This window comes from Hylobates moloch, unplaced genomic scaffold (assembly GCF_009828535.3).
Source record: "Hylobates moloch isolate HMO894 unplaced genomic scaffold, HMol_V3 SCAFFOLD_16, whole genome shotgun sequence".
NCBI lineage: Eukaryota > Metazoa > Chordata > Mammalia > Primates > Hylobatidae > Hylobates > Hylobates moloch.
The window spans coordinates 34639812-34665945 of record NW_026652291.1 but is presented as its reverse complement, the minus strand read 5'-3'; the positions used below and the strand labels follow the sequence as shown (position 1 = coordinate 34665945).

The 26134-nt window shown below is 47.5% G+C and overlaps 1 protein-coding gene across 9 annotated transcripts in view; it reads right to left on the bottom strand.

Annotated features, from left to right (window-relative positions):
• Positions 1-4332: 4332 nt before the first annotated feature.
• Positions 4333-26134, bottom strand: part of MAP3K9 (mitogen-activated protein kinase kinase kinase 9) — an 87504-nt gene continuing 65702 nt past the window's right edge. For 2 of the 9 annotated variants that reach the window (XM_058429667.1, XM_058429666.1), the window contains exons 6-13: positions 24202-24442; positions 21743-22009; positions 20102-20255; positions 17814-17882; positions 16222-16334; positions 15593-15634; positions 14375-15178; positions 4333-12673 (exon numbers count right to left, since the gene is read on the bottom strand). In XM_058429667.1, coding sequence (XP_058285650.1) covers positions 12189-12673; positions 14375-15178; positions 15593-15634; positions 16222-16334; positions 17814-17882; positions 20102-20255; positions 21743-22009; positions 24202-24442 — 2175 coding nt within the window. In that variant the 3' untranslated portion in view covers positions 4333-12188. The remainder of the gene's footprint in view (positions 12674-14374; positions 15179-15592; positions 15635-16221; positions 16335-17813; positions 17883-20101; positions 20256-21742; positions 22010-24201; positions 24443-26134) is intronic. The other 7 variants (XM_032179659.2, XM_058429668.1, XM_058429669.1 and 4 more) reach the window with 7 other exon arrangements.

The following is a 26134-nucleotide window of genomic DNA, read 5'->3' as shown; positions in this document are numbered from 1 at the left end:
TTTTTTTGTATTTTTAGTAGAGACAGGGTTTCACCATGTTTGCGAGGCTGTTCTCGAACTCCTGACCTCAGTTGATCCACCCGCCTCTGCCTCCTGAAGTGCTGGGATTACAGGCGTGAGCCACGGCACCCATGGTGACCACTTACAGGTTACAGTCTTCTTAGACACCTGGGTAGATAGCCAGAAAGTCAGTTCATAAAGAGGATAATACTCTTTCAAGCAGGAGGCCTCCATTCCTGGAAAATCAAGTGTTTCAGGAAGCAGAGAAGTGTTGAGTCTTAGGGATGGGGAAGGACTGGAGGCAGGGAAATTGTGATGGGCATTTGGGAAGGTAGACTCAGGTCAGATTGGGTGGGGTCCTTAAGACCGTGCTCAAGAATGTGGATCCTTTCCTGCAGACATTGGGCGTGGCATGATCCAACCTGTGTTCCATGAGCACATTTCCTAGACTGATCGTTCTCAAGCCTCCCCATTGTTCTTCTATCACAAAGTGTCCAGTGCCTCCCACTGAGACCCCATAACAGGCTCTCCTGGTTGGATAGCAGCAGTGTGACCAATGACTGAGAGGAGGAGGGGACAGAGTGGCAGACCCCCACCCTCATCTCCACCCCACCCCCTTATGCCAAAACATGTTCTCCAGCTTGAGCTAGTTGGACTAGATTGGGTGGGGACCAAGGGCTCAGAGGATTAGGACATCAGCCCCAGCCTTGAATGAACCACATTCCACAGGCGTGTAAACAGGGTGTGGTGGACACAGGCCTGGCGCAGCTCCTTTCACAGAGGGGCGTGCACTTGTATTGTAGGAACGTGCTATTTGCCTGTGCAGGACCTGACATCCCTAACCAGCTGTGCCCCTAGGAAACACCCACAGCACCTCCTTCTTAGAACGTTCTCTGTTCATGTGCCCTCACTGGATTCTGCTAGCAGTCTGCAGGTGCTCACCATTCCAGCACCATCTCTCCACTGGAGGGAAGGGATGAAGAAAGGGGTGAGGGGGACCAGGAAGTTGGCCCCAGTTCTACCTTCCATAAGCAAGGCTTCTGGAATCACCTCGTTATACTCCTCAGGGCAGGGGACAACCTTGAAGCCAGTGGCCTCTGGAACATCTGCAAAGGAACCTGGTTAGCATGGGAAAGCATCCTCAAACTACTTTATTTGCCATTGTTTTGCTGAATAGAAAAGTAACCTATATTCATTTTCTTAAAGTTTAATAAATTCCAAAAGAACATTTTTAAACCATCTATGATACCTCCCCACAAAGATAACTTTCTCCCAGTCTTTTTCCTGTGCCTATCATGTGTGTATTTTTTAATGTAAATATATTTTCTGTATATAATGGGGATCAAATCGCTTTTGAAATTTTTTGTATCCTACCATTTAGCTTATCATGAGCATTTTCACATTTTCTTAATTATTCATGAAAAATTTAGCTTCATGAATAACCTGTTCACGAATAATCTAATGGCCACATAATATTTCACATGGTCCATGATAAAACCAGCCCTAGGAACCCAGGGTGAGGCATTACAAGGTTCACTTTTTTAAAAAGGTGGACACAGAATTGTGCTGCCTGAGAGGAGAGGGAGCATCTCACCATCTCCTGCCTTGGTATCTTTTATTCTTTATGACTCAGCTCAAGTTCTGTCTCCTCCATGAGGTGAAGCCCCAGCTCAGGCTAAACCCAGCCCACAGTGCTCCTTTAGCACCCCATCACGGCGCTGACTACATTATATTAAACAGATTTCTTCATATTTTGGTCTCTCCCACCAGACAATATAGTCTTTGAGAACCTGGCTAAAGAAGCTGCAAATCTCTAGTGTCCAGATGGTACCTAGCACAGGAAGGTACTCAATAAATGCCTTGAAAAGAAGCAGACTTTAAGCAACCTCCTGTTGTCAGGCATTTAGACAGTTTTCTGGTTTGTAAAGAGAGCGTTCTTGCTCTCACTGTATCAGATTCCATGTTGCTGGGTGAGGAAGAGGGTGGAAGAAGACCCGCATTCTTATTTGGGTCATTTGTAGTCTCTTGAATGATCCTGTAAATAACATTGGGATGACTTGTAAATCTTTGCATCCAACTCAATCCATTTTTTTTTTTTTTTTTTTTGAGACGGGAGTTTCGCTCTTGTTGCCCGGGCTGGAGTGCAATAATGCGATCTCGGCTCACCGCAACCTCTGCCTCCCAGGTTCAAGCGATTCTCCTGCCTCAGCCTCCCGAGTAGCTGGGATTATAGGCATGTGCCACTACACCTGGCTAATTTTGTAATTTTAGTAGAAATGGGGTTTCTCCATGTTGGTCAGACTGGTCTCAAACTCCAGACCTCACGTGATTCACCCGCCTCGGCCTCCCAAAGTGCTGGGATTACAGGTGTGAGTCACTGCGCCAGGCCCCAACTCAATCTTGTGATACAAACGCAGATGCCAGAATCAGACAAGTCCCAGCTCCACTATTTGCCAGTTGTGTGGTCTTGGGCATGTTACTCAACCCTCTGGCCCTCACTTTCTTCAATGTAAAAAGGAGATAATAACAGATCTACTCTTAAAGATGTTGAAATATTGTAAATGAGATAACATAGGTTAGGTCTTAGTGCAACGGTTGACTTTAAGCAACCATTAAACTAGTTTTTATTACTATAGAGTAGTAACAGAATTACTAGGCCTGTGTTGTAGTTTTTAATACCATACGGCCAAGCTGCTTTCCAGAAACATGCAGCAATTTGTATGCATGTTAACAGTATATGGTGCCTGGCCGGGTGACCTGGCTCATGTCTGAAATCCCAGCACTTTGGGAGGCCGAGGTGGGGAGATCACCTGAGATCAGGAGTTTGAGACCAGGCTAGCCAACATGGTGAAACCCCATCTCTACTAAAAATACTAAATTAGCTGGGCATGGTGATGTGTGCCTGTAATCCCAGCTACTGGGGAGGCTGAGGCATGAGAATCACTTGAACCTGGGAGGCGGAGGTTGCAGTGAGCTGAGATGGCGCCACTGCACCCCAGCCTGGGTGACAGAGCGAGACTCTGTCTCAACAAAACAAAACAAAAACAGTATGGCACCTTTCCATATGGCACCAGCAAGGAGATTGGTCAATTTTTCATCTTTGCCCAGTTGGCTTTACAAAGGTTATCCGGATCCTGGTCAAACTAACCTCAAGGCTCAGCAAAAGGTCAGCCTTGCCCTCACAATCCAAGCATCCAGCACAGAACCCCACCTCGGAGTCACCCCTCCCCAGGTGTCAGAGAAAAGAGCAAAGAGGTCAGAGAGAAATGAAAGGTTACAGCATTCACGCATGAGGTGTCTGAATATTTAAGTTCAGAAGTCATTTTCTTCCACCTGTAGCTGAGTGATGAAATAGAGGATTCAAGCAGTGAAGAATGGCCTCAAACAAGATTCATCCTGTCTGCTTTTATCCTCATCCCCACCTAACACAAAATCATGGAAAGTGAGAGCACAAAGGCTGCTTTGTGATCAGCTTGCTCCAGAAGAGGCCCAGAGAGGTTAAGTGCCTTGCCAAGGTCACACAGCTCATGAGTGCCATTAAGAGCATCAGAGCCACAAGGAATCTATGACTCATAGCCGGCAAATCCTATTCACATGTCTATAACTCCATCTGTTTGTCCTCTTAGCTCCATTCACAACTTCACCAGGAATGTTAGCATGATTAGTTGTAGGGAGTAGGAAACAGCACATATTCACAAGCGGCTCTGAAAGCCAAAATCCACGAGCTGTGTGAAAGTCAACTGTGAGCAGAGACTGCACTGTTCAGCACCATCATTCACAAAGGCCCCCATGGTCCTGCCAGAGGCTCCTAGACCCTCAGAGAGGCTTCTCACCCACCTCCTCTTTTCTGCAGCATTTCCGTCTTTCTCCAGTTATTTCTTTCCTACATATGAAAGCTCCCTGGAAACAGCTCAGTTACTTGAGCACCTGCAGGCTGGAAACAGAGGAGAGAGGCTCATGGCCTTCAGTTTAATTAAAAAGAAAAAAGAAGCTGGGTGTGGTGGCTCACGCCTGTAATCTCAGCACTTTGGGAGGCCAAGGTGGGTGGATTACCGAGGTCAGGAGATCAAGACCAGCCTGGACAACATGATGAAACCCCGTCTCTACTGAAAATACAAAAAATTAGGTGGGCGTGGTGGTGGGCGCCTGTAATCCCAGCTACTTGAGAGGCTGAGGCAGGAGAACTGCTGGAACCCGGGAGGTGGAGGTTGCGGTGAGCTGAGATCGCGCCACTGCACTCCAGCCTGGGAAACAAGAGCAAAACTCCATCTCGAAAAAAAAAAAAAAAAAGAGGAAAGGATGAGTTTACAAAGAACCACAACAAACCAGAGGTAATCGTTGTAACAGTTTTATTCAAGTCTCTGTGTGCTCTGGCGTTGAGACCAGGCTGAGATCAGCATTACACTGTAATACAATAAGAGGTTTAGCCATTGAACCAAGCCTGCTTGGCATCCCTAGTTAACAATTTACAGTACCTTGAAAGAAAAAAAAAAAGCCAAAGGAAAGAACCTGATAAGTTTCCTTCAGGACTTTTTCATCTTTAAATATTGTTGACAACATACAATAACTTAAATCCCAAAGCAAAGTGGGAATTCAAGGACACGGGGTCAGGACACATGGACAAGACATTGGAGCAGAGAAGGTCTAGGGTTAAAAACTAGTAGCTAATTACAGAGGAACCAAACAAACACACACGTGAACTTTCACTTCACCTAGACTTAAAAGCCCTAAGGGGGAGGAAAAATCCCAAAGAAAGCTTTTCTGTGAACTAAGTAAAACCCACCTCCAATTCCTTTCCTTATTCCTCTACAAGCCTTAGACTATAAGATGTCTGGGTTTCGGTGGGGAGTGGTTGTGGGTGAATGTGCAGGATGAGTAGGGAGGGAAATCAGAAAACAAAGTGAGCAAGTTCATCACCTCCCTTCTTTGCTACAACTGTGTGTCAAGGGCATGTGGCTCAATGTGACAAAAAGGCAAAAGCCTGACCTCAGGTGCCCAGGGAGGAGACACAAGCTACAGTATGGCTTCCAAGCTCAAGAAACTGAGAGAAAAGTGAGGAGAAGCTGGAATGAAGAGCAGCAATGGGGCACCTGCAGGCTGGCAACAGGAGAGAGGCTCATGGCCTTCAGTGGTGTTGGGAGAAGAGCTACAGAATTGACATGTCCAACTCCTGTGTGCTTCCAACCCCTGGATTCATGGAGAGGAAACAGGGAGAGGAAGGCAGCCGGCAGCATCGAGGATGTCAGCTGAGACCTGCAAGGGTTCAAGTCCAGTCACAGACAGACGACAGGTGAGCCAAGGACACAACTCCTCCTTGGGCAAAGGACAATCTCAAAACCTAGGTGGACCTGAGCTAGGCCAGCTTTATCTCAAGAGCTTCTAAGTAGTGGCTGAGAAATGTGCTCAGAGGAAAAAAAAAGGTGACTTTGGAACCAAGCAGATCAGCAACTTGCTTCCTAGCTGTGTGACCCTTGGCAAATTACACAGCCGTCAGAGCCTTGGTTTCCACATTCTTAAATGGGGGTAATACCCACATCCCAGAATTATTGTAAGGAGTCAAAAATTATATATATATGAATCACTAGGACAGGACCGCCCCCCACGTGGAAAAAATTAATGATTTCTTATCATGTATTATTTGTCTTTATAACTAGGCCGGGATACATCTTTGCCTCACTCTGATGGTGATGAAGAAAAGAGCCACAGCCAGCATGGCGTCTGAACTGGAGGTAGAGATAAACGATGAGAATGAAATAAAGATGACAGAGGATGAGGAGGGTGGTGGAAACGATACTAGCAGAGGGTGTGGTGGGCCAAATTCTGAAGACTCACTGTGCAGGCACAGAGCTAGGGAATGCGGCTCTTGGCATGCCAGGGAGTGAAAAAGCCTCCATTCACTTCAGTCCCTTCTGAAATCTGGAGGAGAGAATGAATGAAGTTCATTCACTTCTGGAATTTAAACATGTTTCAAAGAGGTTTAAGATGAGAATCTAAAGGAGCCTCTGTGCCGTAATCACTTCCCTTCTCCAGGGAACACACACACACACACACACACACACACACACACACACACACACACAAAGTGCCCTCAGAGCTGCAGAGCCGGAAAGGCAGCCAGAACACCAAGGAAATGTCACACCCAGGTGTAGATCCAAAGTTAAAAGCTCCTAGATGTTTCATTGCTGTAAGTCTACACACTCCTATTTAAACGCGAGCACCCCAAGAGAGCCGCTGCCTCACTCAGGACCTGAGGGGAAGGGCAAGAAAAAAACATAAAACCTATTTCACAGTGTTATCTAAGCCCCTCTCACAGGTCCAGGTGAGGGGCAGGCAGAGCTGGGTCTAGAGTGGAGTGAGGCCCTCACCTTGGGTTAAAATTTAAGGGGGTGCCAAAAAAAAACAAAAAAGAACCTCAGTAATCGAGATAAATCATATTGCAATGCAGTATTTTTTAAAAATCAGTTACTGAAAAATTCCACGATGAATACAGTATCAAAATTTTAAGTCAGGCTTTGTCTGGGTTGGTGTCCAGGTGTGAAGGATCTCAGGAACGGGCAGCATACTACTTCTGAAACCTAGCCTTGGACTTCAGTGAGCGCAGGGCATGTCCTGGGGCCCTCACTTCCCTGGGCTCCGCTTGTGACTACTCTGACCTCTGAGTTCAGAATGCCCAGACGTCTATCCCTCGTGTTCCGGTAGGAGAGGCCTGTTTGTGCACCCCTGGAATGGCATTCTGCTGTCCAATCCCGAGACACCTAACTAGGTAGACACCTATCTCGATAGACACCTATCATGTCCACATCTGCCAATCAGCCTAGTAAAACTAGGTGATGAGTGCTTTCAAGGAGGGCAGGTCAGACCAGACAGGTAGGAAGACGGGTCAGGGGAAAGGCAGGTCTGTTTCCAAGGGTTAACAAAGAGAAGTGTGGAAGAGCTCAGCTCCCATAACCAGCTGGGCCCCAAAGCTCTTCCCTCTATCCAGCTCAAGGCCCAAAGCAGGCTCGCTGTAGGGGATGGGGAACCACAGGCGGTAAGAATCAGGAAGGAGCAGTCGTACTGGCTCCTGATCACGGAGTGAGTCCAACATGAAGAGCAACGCCAGGGCTCCCTAGGCAGCCTACAGAGGCCCCGGTACTTCCAGGGCCCAAGACGGGAAATGGATGAGGAAGCGGGTGGACATGACTGTCAATATCTCATCAGGACAAAATGAGAAACAGCAGTCTGAGAGGAAGTCCGTAAGAGACTCACCTGGCCCGCACAGCTAACCAGAAGTCCGGGGCTGAGTCACGCTAATTAGGCACCTAAGCCCTGTTAATTAGCCTTAATTTGCAGGATTTCAGCTTCCTCCTCCTGCCTTCCAACACCAGCACCTGAAGTGGTGAGCACCCACCCAGGTAGCAATGCCAGGGTAAAGCCCAGGACTGAGGTCCTCTCCAGAAACAGCAATGGATTTTCCTTTCACATGTGAATTTTCATTAATTTGAATTCCTAATCTAGGAATACGCTGATCCCGACAGAAGAGATGCATTTGGTAATGTGTTTCTAACAATAGTATACCTTGACAAAGACAAGTCATTCTCAGACCTAAAGCCAAAGAGAGAGGCAGGTACATTAGGGTGAACCATATGAAACAGCTGATATTTGACTGTTTTTGACGTAAAACCGTACATATATTTCATACACACGCACACTTTTCTGCACCAAGGGAAGCAAGCTGGCAAGGCTGCAGTTTCTGTGCAGGGCTCATGGCTCCAGGACCATACATTTGAAAGTTAGAAGGGCTTCAGGAGGGAAAGTAGCATCGTCCCCAGTTCACAGTAGGCTTCTGAAGTCCAGAGAGGGGAAAAGATGTGTGCAAATTCACACACCCAGGAAGTAGGCAGCTTTTATCACCAGGTTCCTGCCAACACACTTTCCACCCCAAGGTGTGCCATTCACAGCCATCCAGTCTTCAGTGCCCTCTGCTCTTTGCTTTGTAAAAAGTGAGCTGGATGAGTTAGGATTGCTCGGGAGGTGTCTCCTTCACACAAATGAAGGAGGCGGGAGGGAGGACTCCAATGTCGGGACCACAGAGGCAAAAGAGTTCATGAAAAGTCAGGTCTAGATGTCCTAGGGGTATCTCACTGTGTCCCTGAGCAACAGTAGCCTGAGGGAAAGGGGGCTTAGTGACCATGACACATGTCCCAAGAGCAAGGGAACCCTTTTCCAAAGATTCTTCCAGGAACTGGGGTGATTCCAGGCTCTAAACAAATCAGACTGATGACCCCAAGAAATGAGAGACAGCCAACTGTCACTCTGATGTTGCTACCAACCTCCCTCTCCCATTTCCTTCTCTGTAAGACACAAATGGTGAGGATGACATTGGCAGACAGCGTCCGACAAGTTAAGTGGGGGAATTAGGAAAGAATGCTTGTCAACACCAGCTGCTACATAAATGCGGCAGAAGGGCATGGGCCTGACTGGGGCCCCCATTAGTCATGCTCAGCCACCTCCAAATCACTCCTCTTCCAGAGGCTAAAGGACGAAAGAAAAGGCAAGTTCCCTCAAGGCAAAGGTGACGAGAGCCACACACTCAACTTCAGCGATTCATCCTGTAGAGATGAAAGCAGCTTCCTCTAGGAGCTGGCAAGGAGCTACGGTGCTTCACTGACCTTCTCTGATACATACACCCAACCCTCTTGAGAGGAAGGCATGTGATGATTGCTTTTAAAGGAAGGAAATCTGAGAGGGGCTAAAGAGACAAGCCTATGGCCACACAGCAAAAGCAGAATGGGGAATGCAGCCAACCTGTTCAGTTCTGAGCCCGGTGGCTTCACTCAGCAATTAGTCCAAGCCACTTTTTCATTTCTCTTCACTTGAATTTTCATCTTTAAGCATGTCCCCTTCTCTACTAGCAAGTGTATCAAATGTACAAGGAAAATGTGTCATTTTGCAAAGGTCAGGAGGAAAAGTTAGCACTATTCTGAGTTGTCCAAATGTAAGATATCATTGTTGCTATTATTGTTACTACCAGACCCTAGGGATGCCACAGGATGCCAAGTGAAGAAGATCCGCCAAAGCCTCTCAGAAATAACATACAGATAACTGAGGTATCTACTCAGCCTCCTGGCAGCAGTCTGGATCCCCAAGGGAGTCAACAGGGGATAATCCGAATCAGCGGTAGGAGCTGAAGAATCCAAGGAGCAGGGGCAGAGAGCAGTATCTGTTCCTATTACCATCTTCCATGAAGTGAGCACCTGCCAAGAGCAGAAGGAATGTGTCTTTGTGCAAAGGGAAGGCAGGGAAAAGGGGGGCCGGCTACTGCCACTCAAGTGGCTTCATCCACAGCTCCAGGGCCTGCTCCTGACCACGACCACAGAACAAGCGAACCTGAGTGAATAGAAAGCCACTGAGATCTGCTACTACTATACAGATCCTTAGCCCATCTCCAACCTTGCCCCACTGAGAGAGTGCAGCAGTCAGGGGCCCATCAGAGACCAGGTGTATAGGAGTTGAGAGATGGTAACTGTTCCTTCTTCATGGATGCTCACAGTAGCACCTTCGGATAACCCTGCTTTTGCTTCTTTCAGGTACAATTATTTCCTTAGAAAGACCCAGCCTTGCTTTATCATTCCCCACAGTGGACAAGTAAGGATGGCATTCAACCTCTCACTCAATGGCAGGTGACCATCATTCAGTTACACTACAACAGTTACACTACATCTAGAAAGATGGCTGCAACCTACCACAATGGCAAGTTGAAAATGAGCAAAGGAAAAATCTCTGCTTCATACCACAGAGCACTGTGTATAGGCAGCATGGTTTGGAGGGCCACAAGAGGGCCATTTAGTGGAGCCAAGGATATACAGATGTGTTCGTGGCTTAGCCTGAGGTTATGGAGGGTCCAGGGGAAGGAGGGCACAGAACAGACCTTTTTTTTTTTTTTTTTTTGAGACAGAGTTTCGCTCTTGTTGTCCAGACTGGAGTGGAATGGCGCAACCTTGGCTCACTGCAACCTCTGCCTCCCAGGTTCAAGCGATTCTCCTGCCTCAGCCTTGTGAGTAGGTGGGATTACAGGCATGTGCCACCATGCCTGGCTAATTTTTTTGTATTTTTAGTAGAGACGGTATCTCCATGTTGGTCAGGCTGGTCTCGAACTCCCGACCTCAGGTGATCCACCTGCCTCTGCCTCCCAAAGCACTGGGATTACAGGCGTGAGCCACCGTGCCCTGTCAGAACAGACTTTGTATGTACTTCTCCCCATCAAGAACGAAGAATCACTTGGTTGGCTAGAACTGCTGGTAAGATTTACATTTTTTCCTCCTAGCCCAGGAGTAGGGGAATATCTTACATATTGGCTTCACTGAACAATAAAATACTGTAACAATATCTTACATATTGGCTTCACTGAACAAAGAGAAGGACACAGAAGAGAAGCAATAACAAAACCTTGGGCAACAAAACCAGTAGTGCCTTCCCATCCAAGACTGGTGGGCCCCTTGAACCAAAGTGCTAATGGGCTCATAAAGCAAGGAACAAGGTCACCCCTTTAGTGATCCCCAAGGCAGGACATCTATCCCAGTTATAGAGAAAGGGCAGTGACCAATTCATCACTGTTGCCAGCTGCACATCCAGGCAGCAAATGCAAGGAACCTGCTGAGTGACCTCCAAGACAAAAGACAGTGGAGCAGCATTCAGAGAGCCTCGAGGGAAGAGGGGAATGACCTTGAGACTCTACTCCCAATCAAGTCGTCATTCCCACATAAAGACAACTGTTCACACATAACACAGGAGGCCTCAGAGCAGTCGCATGGAGAAGACATACATGAGAAAGCTTTAGAGGAAACTCAACATTCAAGTTAAGGAAACAACTTCCAGAAAGGTCAGGGTTGGCCTCTGCTATCCTTCCTACTCAGCTTATGGTCCAGAGCCCAGCATGAGGGGCTACCTGTGCACAGGCCTTGGTCAGTTTCCAGTATGGGGGACCTAAAGGTTATTGTACATCAGCGGCTCCCTGGGCACCCTATAAATAGCACTTTGCCACATGCATTTACAGATCCTGCTGGCTCCATTTTACTTCAAGGGCATCACAACATGGATGGCCCAGTTGAGAGTGAATTCCCAAGTCCCAGTGTCCAGTGGCCATTTGGTATTCTGCTTCATAGCTGTTCTAGGGCATTGCGGTGATATCTACTAACCGAACATAACCGAAAGCCCACAAACTCCAGGGATTAGAGTGAAGACCAAAGGAAGGGAGTAACACATGAAGTTCAGACAACAAAAGGAACAGACAGTGGAATTTTGTCTCTGACTTAGAACTGGCACCAGTGAGCGAGTCCCCCAAGAAACTATTCCTGGGATGAGCAGATGATTGTATCCGAACCTGGTCTGAAAAGGTCCTGACCCCAAGTAGCTAGATGGGTACCCTCAACAGTTGCTGGTTTGCCCTTTGCCGAGAGTTTCCAAAAAGAACAAGGACATACTTCACGAACCTCTTCACTGCAACTTTACTGTATTTTTCCTAATACCCCCATCCCCCTGTTCTCACTGAGGCAGTTCCCCTTTCCACCTGTGGGCTCAGATAAATAGGTGGGGCACCTGGAAGTGCAGATAGGTAGTGCCAGGTCTATAAAGCCCTATGACCCCACACTGGGCCACCTCACTTTCAGTATTCCTGCTAGCATGAAAGGGCTTAGGACACAGAAAAGCTCCTATCTCGAACCAAGCCAGATTCCCATTCCTGGGTGTTGGGGGACAGCGGAGGAGGAGCAAAATCAATCACAGAATATCCAATACTGGTGTTTGGGAAGCTGAACTCGGGGCTGACAAAGGGACCCCATGACAGCTCTGCGCACACCCAACTGGCTGAGGAGAGGGAGCAGCAGACAGATTTGGCTGAGTGACTCTGCAGAGTCACTCCAAAGGCAAGGAAGACTGTGGAGGGTGGGGGACATGCATGGACCCCTCCCTCCCCTACACAGCCAGAGCTGATGGCCACAGCCCCTCCAGTGGACATGGGTAGAAAGGCCCTGCAGGGCAGAAGACCCTCTGAAGTGGCCCTGTTTCCATCCCTTCCATCTTCAAAGTGCATTATCAGTGCAAGAAGTAGGGCTGGATCTCAGGGGGTCCAACCCTGAGAAAGGGCTGTGCCTGCCAGCTCCCCTCATCTCCGCCGGCTGTCCCCCTTGCCCACCCCAATCCTTTTCATGCTAAGACCAGAACTCCTGCTGGATCTCATAAGGGGCAGGCCTGTGCGTGTTCAGTTCCACTCTGCACAGTGGCACGGTGCTGTCCTGACTCTGCCCCTCTGCATCCAGGTCCAGGAGCGTCCGCTCGGTTGGGGGCAGCGGCCCTGCCTGGAACGGGAGCAGGGCTGGAAGTCCAGGCCGCTCCTCTACAGTGCTGCTACTGCTAGCAAAGCAGGAGTCCAGGTTGCTGGGCGTCTCTGTGCTGGAGCTGTTGGCTGGGGAGGTGCTGCGGGCATGGCTGGGGGACACAAACCACCAAGGGTCCAGCCGTTGCCGGTTGGCAGAAGGACGCGGCCGAGGCAGAAACTCCAGGGTCTTGGGTCTCTCCAAGGTAGAGTCCTGCTGAGTATTCCAGCGCCTTGGGGTTGGGGGGAAGACCACATTGGGGTCAGGGAGACGGGGAAATTCACCTGGGTCACGGCTGGGACTGGGGGTTTTCAACATTCCTGGTCAAAAAGACAAAGGGAGAAGCATCAGATGATGCACCATATTTCGGGGTTAGATATCCGCTACTCCCCCCCAACACTACCATATCCCTACACACTCAGGAGAACTTGAATCACCAAATGTTTGTGGAGCACCTACTGGGAGGCACTGGGGATACAGTAGTGAACTAGAAGGCCATGATCCCTGTTATCTGGTAAGAATAATAGGACATTTGGGGGTCACATCTGTAATGAAATAACTTAAGGCAGATGTTGGCAAATGACACACAAGCTGGCCACCTGTGTTTATAAACAAGGTTTTAGGTGGAGTACAGTGGCTCATGCCTATAATCCCAGCACTTTGGGAGGCCAAGGCAGGAGGATCACTTAACCCCAGGAGTTCAAGACCAGCTTGGGCAACATGATGAAACCCCATCTCTACAAAATTTTTTTGCAAAATTAGCCAGGCATGATGGTCCATGCCTGTAGTCCCAGCTACTTGGGAGGCTGAGGCAAGAGGATCACTTGAGCCCAGGAGGTCGAGGCTGCAGTGAGCTGTGATCACACCACTGTACTCCAGCCTGGGTGACAAAGTGAGACTTTGTCTCAAAAAGAAGAAAAAAAGGTATACAATAAAATTTTATTGAAACACAGCCACATCCAGTGTCTGCTTTCCCACTACGGCAGCGTAGTTTAGTTACAACAGAAACTGTATGGCCTACGAAGCCTAAAATATTTACTATCTGGCCCTTCACCAAAAAAGCTTGCTGCCTCCTGACTTAAGGGCATGTCTGTTAAGGGCATGTTAAGGGCATGTTCATTTACTGTTCATCCATGTAATAAACATGTGATGGGAACAGAGTTAGGTATCAGAAGTCCAAAGGTGAGTAATGTAGGGTTTCTGTTCCCAAAGAGGTCACATATCAGAGTATAACAAAAAACAGGAGGGCAGGTCAAGCCAAACAGTTAAATACAATTGTTGTTGACACTTAAATCTCATTGAAAGGGTATTACCATCCCCCCTTTTCCTACTGGATTAGAGGCTGTTTCCAAGTCAGACTTAGGTCTTCCAGGGAGAAAGAGATGGTGACAGGAAAGAGATGGTGACAGGAAAGAGTGTGTGTCCCCAGGTGTCAGGTGTCGAGGGCAGTCATATGCACAGGGATAGCAATTTGCCTGGACTCATCTCCATGCCTGAAGAGGCAGGTATGAGTCAGGGGTGAGTGTTGAAGGGTGTGATGAATGGGTGGAAGCCTGCCTTCTGAGTGTGTGTGAACTAATGCTATAATGAGAGGCAAAATCCCAGCTATGTGGCAGAAAATATCGCTCCCACATGCAGTGTAAGATTCCTTCCTGGAAAATGCATCCTCCTCCTCAGGGAATAACTAGAAGCTAGACTCCTGCCCTTCCTGTGCCCTGAAAACACTACCCTACCCTAGACTCAGGGTCTGGACATTCCAAAGGAGTCCCAGGTCTTCTGATTCTTCCTAGAACCTGCCTGTCTTCTTTCAATCCTCAGGGAAGACCCCTGAGGCACAGGTCAGAGAAAAGTCAGCCAGCCCTGGCCGCCTCCCTGATCCCAGATCTGTATTTCTTGATTGGCTAAGAGGAGGAATGGTGTTCACTCAAATCTAGAAGTGGAAAGAGAAAATGAGGCCTGCAAACATCTTCACTCCCTGAGGAGGCACAAAGAAAGGAAAGAGAAAGAGGAAGAAGACTCACCTGCTCCAGGACTGGGGCTCAACCCATTGCTGGAGGGGCTCCTGCTGGCTAGGAGAGTCTCTGGCTTAAGAGCCCCATCAGAAGGAGTCCGCCGGTGACTGCTGGGCTGCAAGGGGGCGGTGAGGGTGACATGGGTGGGAGTCAGAGATTGGTTAGGATCTCGTTTGAAGCGCTCTACTCGGACATTGACCAGGGGGTTGTGGGTACACGGGCTCAGGGGAGGGGCCTCGACTGGGCTGACTGGCATCTCATACACGACAATTTCATCGCTGTCGGAGCGCAGCAGGGAGCGCGTGGAGTTGCACTCGGAGATGGAGGAGAGGGAGAGCAGCGTCAGCGAGGCAGAGGGGTCTCCTAGCAACAGCATGGGCTCTTCCTTCTTGAAAAGCTTTCGGGATGGGGGGCTGGTGCTCCGACGAGGACGGCTGGACCTCTGAAAAAGACCCTCCCGTCTTTTCTTCTCCTCCCGGGCTGGTGGCTCAGGCTCCTCCAGGGGAAGCAGCTGGCACTTGCCAGCTTCCAGCAAGTCAAACCCTAGGCCCGTGGCTGCCAGAACAGCCCCACAGCCGAGCAGAGCCACCTCACAGCGGCGATGGTGGGCACCGCCCCGCTTGAGGCTGTTGGTTGGCGTCAGCTGAGGGGTACTGGTGGCTGAGTTGACTGGGGTGGGCTCCTCATGGATTCCATCACTGGAGGGGCCATCCCCATCCTCTCCACGAGGGAATGGGATACAGAGGTAGGACTGGCTGGGTGAATGCTGTAGGCGACTCTCTCCGCTCCCTGGGCCTTCACTGTCCTCATCCTCTGTGAAGATGACAAGAGCAGAAGAGAAACAGGAAATGGAAATGAGGTGGCAGGAATAAGAATCTGGCCCTTTCCCCTCACCCCAGGCCTCCTGTCTCAGTCTCAGGGACACAAAGGTTCAATGGTGTGATGAGCAGGACATGGAAATGAACACTGAACCAAGGGGACTTTATCCACCCCCCAACACAGGGAAACCACTCTCCATTCCAGAGCCCATTTCCTTAGAGCAGAATAAAAGATCCGCTAATTTGCCATTTCTTTCATAAGGGATCTGTGATGGTGACATGGGTATCCACTTGACTGGACTGAGGGATGCCTGCATGGCTGGTGAAGCACAGTGGCTGGGTGTGTCTGTGAGGCTCTTTCCAGGGGAGACTAAGATGGGAGTCAGGGGGCAGGGAGAGGAAGACCCACCTTCAATGTCGATGGGCACCACCCAACTGGCTGCCAGCAAGGCTAGAACAAAGCAGGCAGAAAAAGGGGGATGCTCAGTTTGCTGAGCTTCCTCTCTCTGTTTCTCCCTTCTGGAGAGGGACACTTTTTCTCCTCTTGCCCTTGGAAATCAGAGTCCAGGTTCTTCAGCCTTTGGACTCACAGACTTGTAACAGAGGCCTTTCGGAGGCTCTCAGGCCTCAGACTGGGAGCTGCGCTGCTGGTTTCCCTGGAGTTAAGGCTTTCAAACTGGGATTGAGCCACTCTACTGTCTTCCCTGGGAGCCACACTACAGGCTTTTCTCATTCTCCAGCTTGCAGACGGCCTATCATGGGACTTTGCCTTTGTAATTGTGTGAGACAATTCTCCCTAATAAACTTCCTTTTGGTTCCTATTGGTTCTCTCCCTCTGGAGAACCCTGACTAATACCGGCCCCTTAACACAAGTGCAGTATGAGTTTCTAGAACACTGAACATTCTAGAACAAAAACATTCCCAATGTTTCCTCCATGAAGCAGTGCTAGGGGTTCTTAAACGGTCCTAGAAGCTTGGGCAAGAATGCCCCCAGGGAGCAGGGAGACAGGCAAGACTCTCAAGAGGGGCTATGCTTACCCATCTCCATAAGGCTGGTGAACCCTGGCAGGGCCGGGCTACTCCTCGGGCCCTTCACCAGGTTGGGGGCACTGGACGACCACTGCTTATATCCATCTACCAGGGACTTGAGGCTGAATCAGAGGAAAAGAGGAAACTGTCAGAACTGGTTACCTTCCTTACTTGACTCTCAGCTCTATGGGTCTATGGAGACGTTTCTCCCTGCCTGCTTCATTCTACCAAAGAACCTTGGAGTACATACAGGCAATGACTCTTAGCAAGCCCACCTGCTTCACAAACAGAAATGCACATGCTCCAGGGAAGAAAAGGGCAATGGCATGACCCATCCCCCTCACATGCTGCTGTGGAACTGTAGAAAGGACTAGTGGGCAGGCTGGCAAGCAGACAGAAAGAATAAGGATGGCCCTGCTGGCCGGGGATCTTGCCTGAGCCCATCTTAAGAGAGAAGCACTCAAAGCAGACACTGGACACAACACATTCATGGCATGACAGTTACTGTGATGCAAAGATCTGCGAAGCCAGGCAAGCACCGGGCAGCCGAGCTAGCAGAGGTGGACCAGGCTACTCCACATAAGGCATTTCTCAGGCTCTCCTTCCAAGCTTTGTGGCATGCTTAGGCAACTTTCAAAGCCATCCCCTTTTCAAAAGGAAAAATCAACCCACAAAGCTGCACCAACCCAGTGCACTGTGGGACAGACCTATGTGGGTAGTGCACAGTGCTGAAGCAGAGCCCTTGGTCTGTCTCGGGGTGGAGAGACAGGACAGGAGCTTGCTTTCAAATCCCTGTCATCAGCCCATATGGAAAGCTGGTAACTCTCCGAGGATACCGCCTGGGCACCCCGCCAACCACTTTGTAGGAGGGGGGAACCAGAGGCCTAGAAGCACTGGTCTTTTCCTTAGAGGACAGTAAAAGGGAGGACTGAGGAATCTGTGGGCTATGGTTGCCCTGGAAATATTGGGATTATGACCAGAGTGGCTCTTTTTTATTTTTATTTTTATTTATTTCTTTTTTTTTAAGGCTAGGAAGAATCATTCAACTAAAGACCACTTTCCCCAAAGTCCTAGCCATCTTGAGAGAGACAGAGGACCAACTTTTTCCCTGTTCAGAATTCTCTTTCAAGTGCTATCAGAAATACCAGCAAATTAAAGTACATCCCAACCACCACTGGTTTCAACCAAAATACAGTCAGAGATAAACCTGCTGCCAAACCCACAGCCTGGGGCTTCCAACTGAGACTCTCGTAACATTACTTCCAGCTCTGGATCCAGGAAAATCCAGATTAGTAAAGTCAAAACCAGTGCTGAGGACCAAAGGATAAATAGCCACATATCTAAGCCTCTCTAAAACCAAGAGTGCCAGGAGTATTCTAATTGGAGTGGTCAGTGGAGTGAAGAATATGGTAAAATTAGATCAACACAGGAATTTTCCCAAGGTGCACAATGGTACTGCTTAAAACAAAAAAAAAACCAAAAAAGTCAGTTCAGCCCTGGCAATAACGAGGCTTGATTCTACAGGGTATGCTGTAAGAAAAAGGAAATGGAAGGAAGATTGTTACCAGGACAGTTGGTGAAAGGGTGAAGATGAGACTCACCCCAAGTGGAAATGTGGAGATTCTGATGGGGTACTTAAACCATTAGCTTTCTCACGTCTCTGAGGGGATCTTCAATGAATAAAGAGAATCAGTAGCAGGCAACGGAGGGCATATCCAGCTCAGCCTGTCCCACACCAAAACACCCAAGGCTGGACTCACACCACATCACCAGCTGCCTTCCCACCGTCCAGACACAAAGCCCACACCATGAGAGAATCTTAACAAGATGGTCCTGTTTAAACCAAGACAGGCCCAGGACGAAGATCCCTGGGCAGCTGCAGCATGGTTGCAGGGGGCCTGTGAATCCATAGATACCCAAGCAGTCTATAGACAGGTATGCATGTTTTGGACAAATATGTATTATTTTTTAAAAGGATGAGGATGCAAAACTCACTTAACATTACTGAATTCAAAAGGGCTTTTGTTCATCACATGTTTTCTTTAGTCAAAAGATACTAAAACCAGAAATATTATCACATAGAAGTTCTCAAAATTTCTGACATTAAAGAGGTCTTCACTCAAGTCTGGTTAGAATATACTTTTATTTCTTCAATAGGAACTAAGAATCATGAAAAAATTAAGTCATATTTTTTAATTCCTTCAAAAGTTCGTGAGGAAGAAGAAAATTCCAAAGTTAATATTTTGCAACGTGAAATAAAGTTAATTTACTACCAAGACCAAAAGAAAAAAAATATTTAAATCAAGAGACTCGGGGTGACTGAGTTTCTCAGACTCAGCTCAACCCTACTCTAGCCCAGAGCTCAAAGGACAAACTGGAGAGCTCTTGCTCCTACAAAACTTAGTAGAAGAATCTGCCATCCCCCAAGGATTCCATCACTGGATTCTTACATAGCTAAGGTAGTTTGCCCTACATATCTAAACTTTCTGCTCAAAGGTATCTAGTGATTTACAAAGCCTAGCTTCAGAGAGTCAATCCTTTATGAATCAAACTGTTATTTTTACCTTCAGCTCAGATCTGACATGGGAAAATCATAGATTTTGGACATGGAATCTTAGTATTTAAAGGATTACCAAGGCCATTTGCAGGTTCGGGGCACTTGTAAGCCTAATATTCAACCTGAGAAGCTCTTTAGAAAGTCACTAAAAAATGTGGAAGGAGACTGCTGGCTATCCTCACACGTATTTAATAGAAACATCAAGAAACACTGTGCTAGCTTCCAACACCAAGAATATGAAGTATAAATGGTTCCATCCATTCTTCAGGTATGATGTAAAATTGCATGAGAAGCAGGAAGTCTCATCACAGCTAATATTTACATACGCTCACTATGGGCCAGCTCATCCTCCCTGCACTCACAAAGATGAACTTATTTGGTCCCTGCCTCAACTCCATGAGATGGGTACTAATGTTATGCCATTTATAAATGAGAAAACATAATGTCACACAGCTAGGTGTGGTGGTGCCAGGGTTCATGCCCAGGCAGTTTGGTGCCAGAGTCAAAGATCTTCATTACTACACTATGAGTGCCTTGCCTGTGAAGAACCCAGACTCGAGGGAGAATTTGACCCCCAGGCCTCAAGCCCACGAGTGAGAACACAAGCATATCCCAGGCTTTCAGCCCCCTTGTGCCCTGCCCAGAGGAGGCAGTCATACATGGCAGTGTGGCTATGGGGTGAGATCTGAAAGAAGTTCTAGCGGCCCTGGCGTTGTATACAACTGTACTACCAGAGCTGGGTTATTCTGCCTGCTCCTGCTCCAGCATGAGCTTCTAGGCAAGAGAGTCCTGTTAACTTCTGCTCTTTCTTCTCTTTCCTCTGCTTTAAAGCTGGAAGAAGAGCCAGGTGTAAGCAGAACACTCTGGCAGAACCAAATGTAAAAAATTTGGTTAATGCTTGGGCTACTTGCTACTCTGAGTAGAACGCCTTCAGGGGTTGGCAAACTATAACTGGTGGGTTAAACCCTGCCCGCCACTTGCTTTAATAAGGTTTTACTGGAACATAGTCATGCTCGCTCATTTACATATTGTCCATGGTCTCTGGCGGCTTCTGTGTTCCAACAGTGAAGCTCAAGAGTTGTGACAGGGCCATAGGAATCACAAGGCCTAAAATATGTATTATCTGGCTCTTTATGGAAAAAGTTTTCCAGGCCTGTCCTAGGAGGTTCCGGGAGCTTGGAGGGTGAAAAACTGTTGTAAAGATCAAGAAGCTTGTAATTTCTCAGAAAGCAATCAAACACACGACAGAGAAAAAAAGTTATTTCATATCCTATGTTTAAATGGTACATCCATCTTCAAGAGAGAAAGAATTTCATGTCATCTGGCACTTACCCTTCATCTCCTGAGGCAAGCTCCTTCTGACCAAGCGTCCCTGGCCCCCATGTCCGTCCCTTCTTCTTTGGGGCCCTCTTCTCCTCCTCCTCCCCTTCCTCCTTTGGCACGACTGAGCTCCTGCCCCAGGTTTTGCTGCTTTCACCTGGTGTCACTGTGAATCACAAGGGTTGGACAGGATCTAGAAAATGGACAGACAGGGCTCCCCCAAACTAGCCTCTATACCACCAGACACACACACACATTTGGAGCTGCAGGGAAGTTAGACCTTATCAAAAACTCTGTGCCCAAGTGGACCCTTCCAGGAAAGTAATGGAGTTCTCAGCCACCAATCATTTAGCTCTCTCAAAGTACTAAACATGGAAAGACTTCTTCAATTTTCACAAATCCAATGTAAAGCTAGAGCTTAGCCAGCCAGACATCAGAGTTCCAAACAGATCTGACTTAACCTGTTTTGTTGGGTGGGATTGGGTAGTGAGCAAATAAGGGGGCAGGTAAGGGGGGGAAAAAGACAAGGGGTAAGGAAGGCGTGGAAATGCAGAAATCTTGGAAAGAAAAGGTTGGGAAGAAAATGAGGAGTTCAAGATTATGGCAAAGGAAGTCTGGAGTAGGAGAGGGGGAAGGAACAGGCCTAGAGAAAGATAGGAGAGGAGGAATATTTTTCTGACATTAATACCTCGGAACAAGGGTTGAGACCCAAATGCCCCAGGGACTGTGCTTATATCATAAACGAGTGAACTGGTTACCAAAACACAAGGAGTTGAAGGGGCTGAGGCAAAATATGGAGTATATGGAAGCTGCTATTAGTGCCAGCCAGCTGTAGCCACATGAAAAAAGAAACCTACTGATTTGATTTCATTTTCCAAGGAATGCTAGAAATCTTGGATTTTTCTTTTTTGAGACAGTTTCACTCTGTTGCCCATGCTGGAATGCAATGGCGCAATCTTGGCTCACTGCAACCTCCGCCTCCCGGGTTCAAGCGATCCTCCTGCCTCAGTCTCCCGAGTAGCTGGGACAACAGATGGGTGCCACCATGCCCAGCTAACTTTTTTGTATTTTTAGTAGAGTCGGGGTTTCAGCATGTTGGCCAGGATGGTCTCGATCTCCTGACCTCATGATCTGCCCTCCTCAGCCTCCCAAAGTGCTGGGATTACAGGCATGAGCCACCACGCCCAGCCGAAATCTTGGATTTTTAAATAAATTCTGTCTTTAAATCAGGGAAACTAATTCATTCACATATAGGTGTATATTCACACACACACACACACACACACACTTACATGTATGTGTATTTTTTTTAAGCAAATACTGTAGCAAAGATAAAATTGGTCCAGATTTGGCCTATTATAAAGTATATGGCAAATTTCCTTAGGACCTGTACTTTGAAAAAAAACCCTTCCTTGGGAAGCGTGGATGAAAGAAAAACAACGATGCCCCAAATATGGCAAAGAGTGTGCTAGGTTCTCAGGCCAGGTAGCGACCTGTATCTACATCACACACCAGTTTCTAAATTGCTTTGCAAACCACTAAAGATCCCATTAGTACCCACAAATCCCTTTGCTGATATGTGACTAAAAGGTAGAGGGGGCAGTAGTAAAGTTAATGGAGAGAGACAAGGGAAAGGGCTAAGGGTTTGCGTACATATGTGCATGTATATACACATTGTCGAGGAGAGGTGGCAGAAGTTATGGATGGAGCAAGCCTGGACCAGTCGGTGGCTGGACAGAGCAGGGGACAGGTGCCCCTGTGTGTTCTGGCCCCAGCTAATTTGGGAAACAGTCTCACACTGGATGGCTCGAAGGCGAGGAATAATGGTGGGGCTTGCAGGAGGACTGGAGCGGCTGTTGATAAGACTCTTCCTTTTATCCATGGTGGGGGAGGCCTGCACCGTGAACTTGTGCTGGAAATCTGCTTGGGGAAAGACAAACACGTGTATGCGTTAACGTTTCCCATAATTAAATTCATATAAGAAATATGACATTCCTCAGCATCCTTGAGGGACAGGCCCCAGTTTCCTGAAAAGCTCTTTGTTCACCTGGGAAATGTTCTCTTTTAGAATCGTCTCTTTTTCCCAAGGGACATGGGGAGATGAACGTATAAAAAGACGGAAAATTCACTGTGCAAGTGAACTTCATTTGTGAGCTTCATAAAGCTGTCTATTTAAGTGAATATACTTCAAGCAGTTATGTATTAAGAATAGCTGTTTAGCTCATGAGATATTGTTGATTATTCTAGGAAATTTAACTTAAAATTATCGGTTTCACGTAATTTATTATCAGATAGATTTGGTCCTCTTTTCTCAGGGACTGAAGTAGGGACACTGATTCTTCTCACTAAGTGCAGGCAGAGCAGGGTATCAATGACTAGCCCTTGTGGGAACCTAGGGCAATGAGGGAGATGGAGCAAATGGCTGCAATTCGGACACATTCCAAAGGAAGTTACAGCACAGCATAAAGAATGTAAAACTTACAGCTCTGAATTTCTGAGTTTCAGTCTCCTCATCTATCAAAGAGGTAAAATAAACAGCTGCTGCTTGCACCTATGTCTCCCCATTAGACTGTGATCTCCCTGCAGGTGGGAACTATAGCTTTTCTATCTGCATCCTGGCATACAACAATATGCTGACACATGCTAGATGCTCAAGGGGTACTTAAAGAGTCCATGCTGTCTGAAAAGGAAAAACAAATGTGCAGCAAGGAAACCAGCAAACACGGCTCATGAACATATTCACTCAACTGCATGGAATGAGTTCCCTTATCTGTACTTAATTAAGCCACCACTTTAGTGCTTAACATGATCTACTCCTGCCCCTATTAGACCATTCTTTCTTTGTTCCTTACACTTTTTTTTTTTGAGATGGAGTTTCACTCTTGTTGCCTAGGCTGGAGTACAAAGGGGGCAATCTCGGCTCACCGCAACCTCTGCCTCCCAGGTTCAAGCAATTCTCCTGCCTCAGCCTCCTGAGTAGCTGAGATTACAGGCATGCACCACCCTGCCCGGCTAATTTTGTATTTTTAGTAGAGACGGGGTATCTCCATGTTGGTCAGGCTGGTCTTGAACTCCTGACCTCAGGTGATCCACCCGCCTTGGCCTCCCAAAGTGCTGGGATTATAGGCATGAACCATTGCACCCGGCCTGTTCCTTACACTTCTAATAAGCCTGCTTTCTAGGGCCTCATAGACTCAGAACACAGTGAATATCTTTATCTACATCAACATACATTTTAGCATTCAGCTCCCTCCATGGATATATTACACACCACAAAGATTCTAATTAATAGTTTCATATTTCTTTATATTTTCCCCAAGGCTGCAGTACAACAAATGCACATTTATTCAACTGATGTGTGTGTCTGAAAGGTCACATGTAAATCTTATCATGTAAATTCTCACACATTATTAAACCCAGTCTCAACTGCACTCAGGGGACTAATTAAAAAAACGTCAGCCAGGTGTGGTGGCTCACACCTGTAATCCCAGCACTTTGGGAGGCCAAGGTGGGTTGATCACTTGAGGGTGAAACCCTGTCTCTACTAAAAATACAAAAATCAGCTGGGCGTGGTGGCATGCGCCTGTAATCCCAGCTACTTGGGGGCCTGGGGCAGGAGAATCGCTTGAACCGGGGAGCTGGAGGTTGCAGTGAGCCGAGATCTTGTCATTGCACTCCAGCCTAGGCAACAAAAGCAAAACTCTGTCTCAAAAAAAAGAAACCTTGAGACAAGTTATTTTGCAGAGCCAAAACCTCTCGTGTCTCACACATGCACACCCTGGAATGTTTTCCCCCAACTTCATGCTTCCTTCTCCAGGTTTGCCTAAAGTGAGATGTGTCCCTGTGAGCCACCAGGCTTCTAGCAGCCTGGACCTTGCCAGGTTGTCCGCACTTCATATTCTGTGTTCACTCACATGCAACAATTTCCCTGGAGTAGGGTAGATTTTCAACATGCCAGTCTTTCCACTGAACAGAATGGCCCATTTAAAACAGGCTGGAGTTTGAGCCCCAGAGTATCATGTTTCCAAGCTCAGTCCCGGGCTCCCACAAATCCTCTGCCACACGAGTTCCTTGCCCTGCTCCCACTTCCCAGCTGGTCCCCGGCCACTGACCAGAAGGGAGGCTGATGCGGTTGCCGTCCTTGAGCTTCAGCCGGCTCTTCCTGAACTTGCCCTTGCGTTTCTTCACCCGGGGCTTCTCCTGGCACAGCTGGTGGATGATGATGTTGAGCTCCCGTTCCAGGATGTCAATCTCCCGCTCGGCTAGCTCCTGCTCCCGACGCCGCAGCAGTTCCTCCTGGTTCTTCTGCTGCAGCGCAGCCCGCGTCAGCTCCTCCTCCCAGGTGCGAAGTTCCTGCAGGATAGGCAGAACCATCAGAGAAAAGACTGGGGTGCTCAGTGCAGAGGGGCTCTGGGGTGAGGCCTGAGAGCTCCCAGGGGGCTCATGGTGTCCAGGAAAGCTCTCCTATGTTGCTCAGTGAAGAGAGAGGACTTGATAGCTGGTAAATGAACATCACACCACCTTGAACGGTGGGGAAAGGAAGGCTCAGAACAGCCATACTGAGGGGACAGTCAGAGAAGCTAAAGCCATAGGCCAAGCCCTAGAAATGGGGGCCAAGAGTTTCTAGTTGCTCCTTCCTTCTTCATTAAAATTGCCTGTGATTTATATATATATATATATGTTTGAATAGAAAATATAATCATGTATTTATTTACAGACTTGGTTCTACTTTACTTTCTATTTTTTGAGACAGAAACTCATTCTGTCATCCAGGCTGGAGTGCAGCGGTGTGATCTCAGCCCACTGCAACCTCTGCATCCCTGATTCAAGTGATTTTCATGTCTCAGCCACCAGAGTAGCTGGGATTATAGGCATGTGCCACCAAACCTAGCTAATTTTTTTGTATTTCAGTAGAGATTAGGTTTTGCCATGTTGGCCAGGCTGGTCTCAAACTCCTGGCATCAAGTGATCCATCTGCCTCAGCCTCTCAAAGTGCTGGGATTACAGGCGTGAGCTACTGTGACCAGCCAAATTTTTTCTATTATATAAAAGATGTTTTTTCACCAAATGCAATGGCAACAAAAGCCAAAATTAACAAATGGGATCTAATTAAACTAAAGAGCTTCTGCACAGCAAAAGAAACTACCATCAGAGTGAACAGGCAACCTACAGAATGGGAGAAAACTTTGCAATCTATCCATCTGACAAAGGGCTAACATCCAGAATCTACAAAGAACTTAAACAAATTTACAAGAAAAAAACAAACAACCCCATCAAAAAGTGGGTGAAGGATATGAACAGACACTTCTCAAAAGAAGACATTTATGCAGCCAACAAACATATGAAAGAAAGCTCATCAACACTGGTCACTACAGAATTGCAAATCAAAACCACAATGAGATACCATCTCACACTAGTTAGAATGGTGATCAGTAAAAAGTCAGAAAACAGCAGATGCTGGAGAGGATGTGGAGAAACAGGAATGCTTTTACACTGTTGGTGGGAGTGTAAATTAGTTCAACCATTGTGGAAGACAGTGTGGCGACTCCTCAAGGATCTAGAACTAGAAATACCATTTGACCCAGCAATCCCATTACTGGGTATATACCCAAAGGATTATAAATCATTCTACTATCAAGACACACGCACACATGTTTACTGCGGCACTATTCACAATAGCAAAGACTTGGAACCAACCCAAATGTCCATCAATGATAGACTGGATAAAGAAAATGTGGCACATATATACCATGATACTATGCAGCCATAAAAAATGATGAGTTCGTGTCCTTTGCAGGGACGTGGATGAAGCTGGAGACCATCATTCTCTGCAAACTAACACAAGAACAGAAAACCAACCACCATATGTTCTCACTCTAAGTGGGAGTTGAACAATGAGAACGCATGGACACAGGGAGGTGAACGTCACACACCCTGTGGGGGTGGGGGGCTAGGGGAGGGAGAGCATTAGGAAAAATACCTAATGTAGGTGACAGGTTGATGGGTGCAGCTAACCACCATGGCACGTGTATGTAACAAAACTGC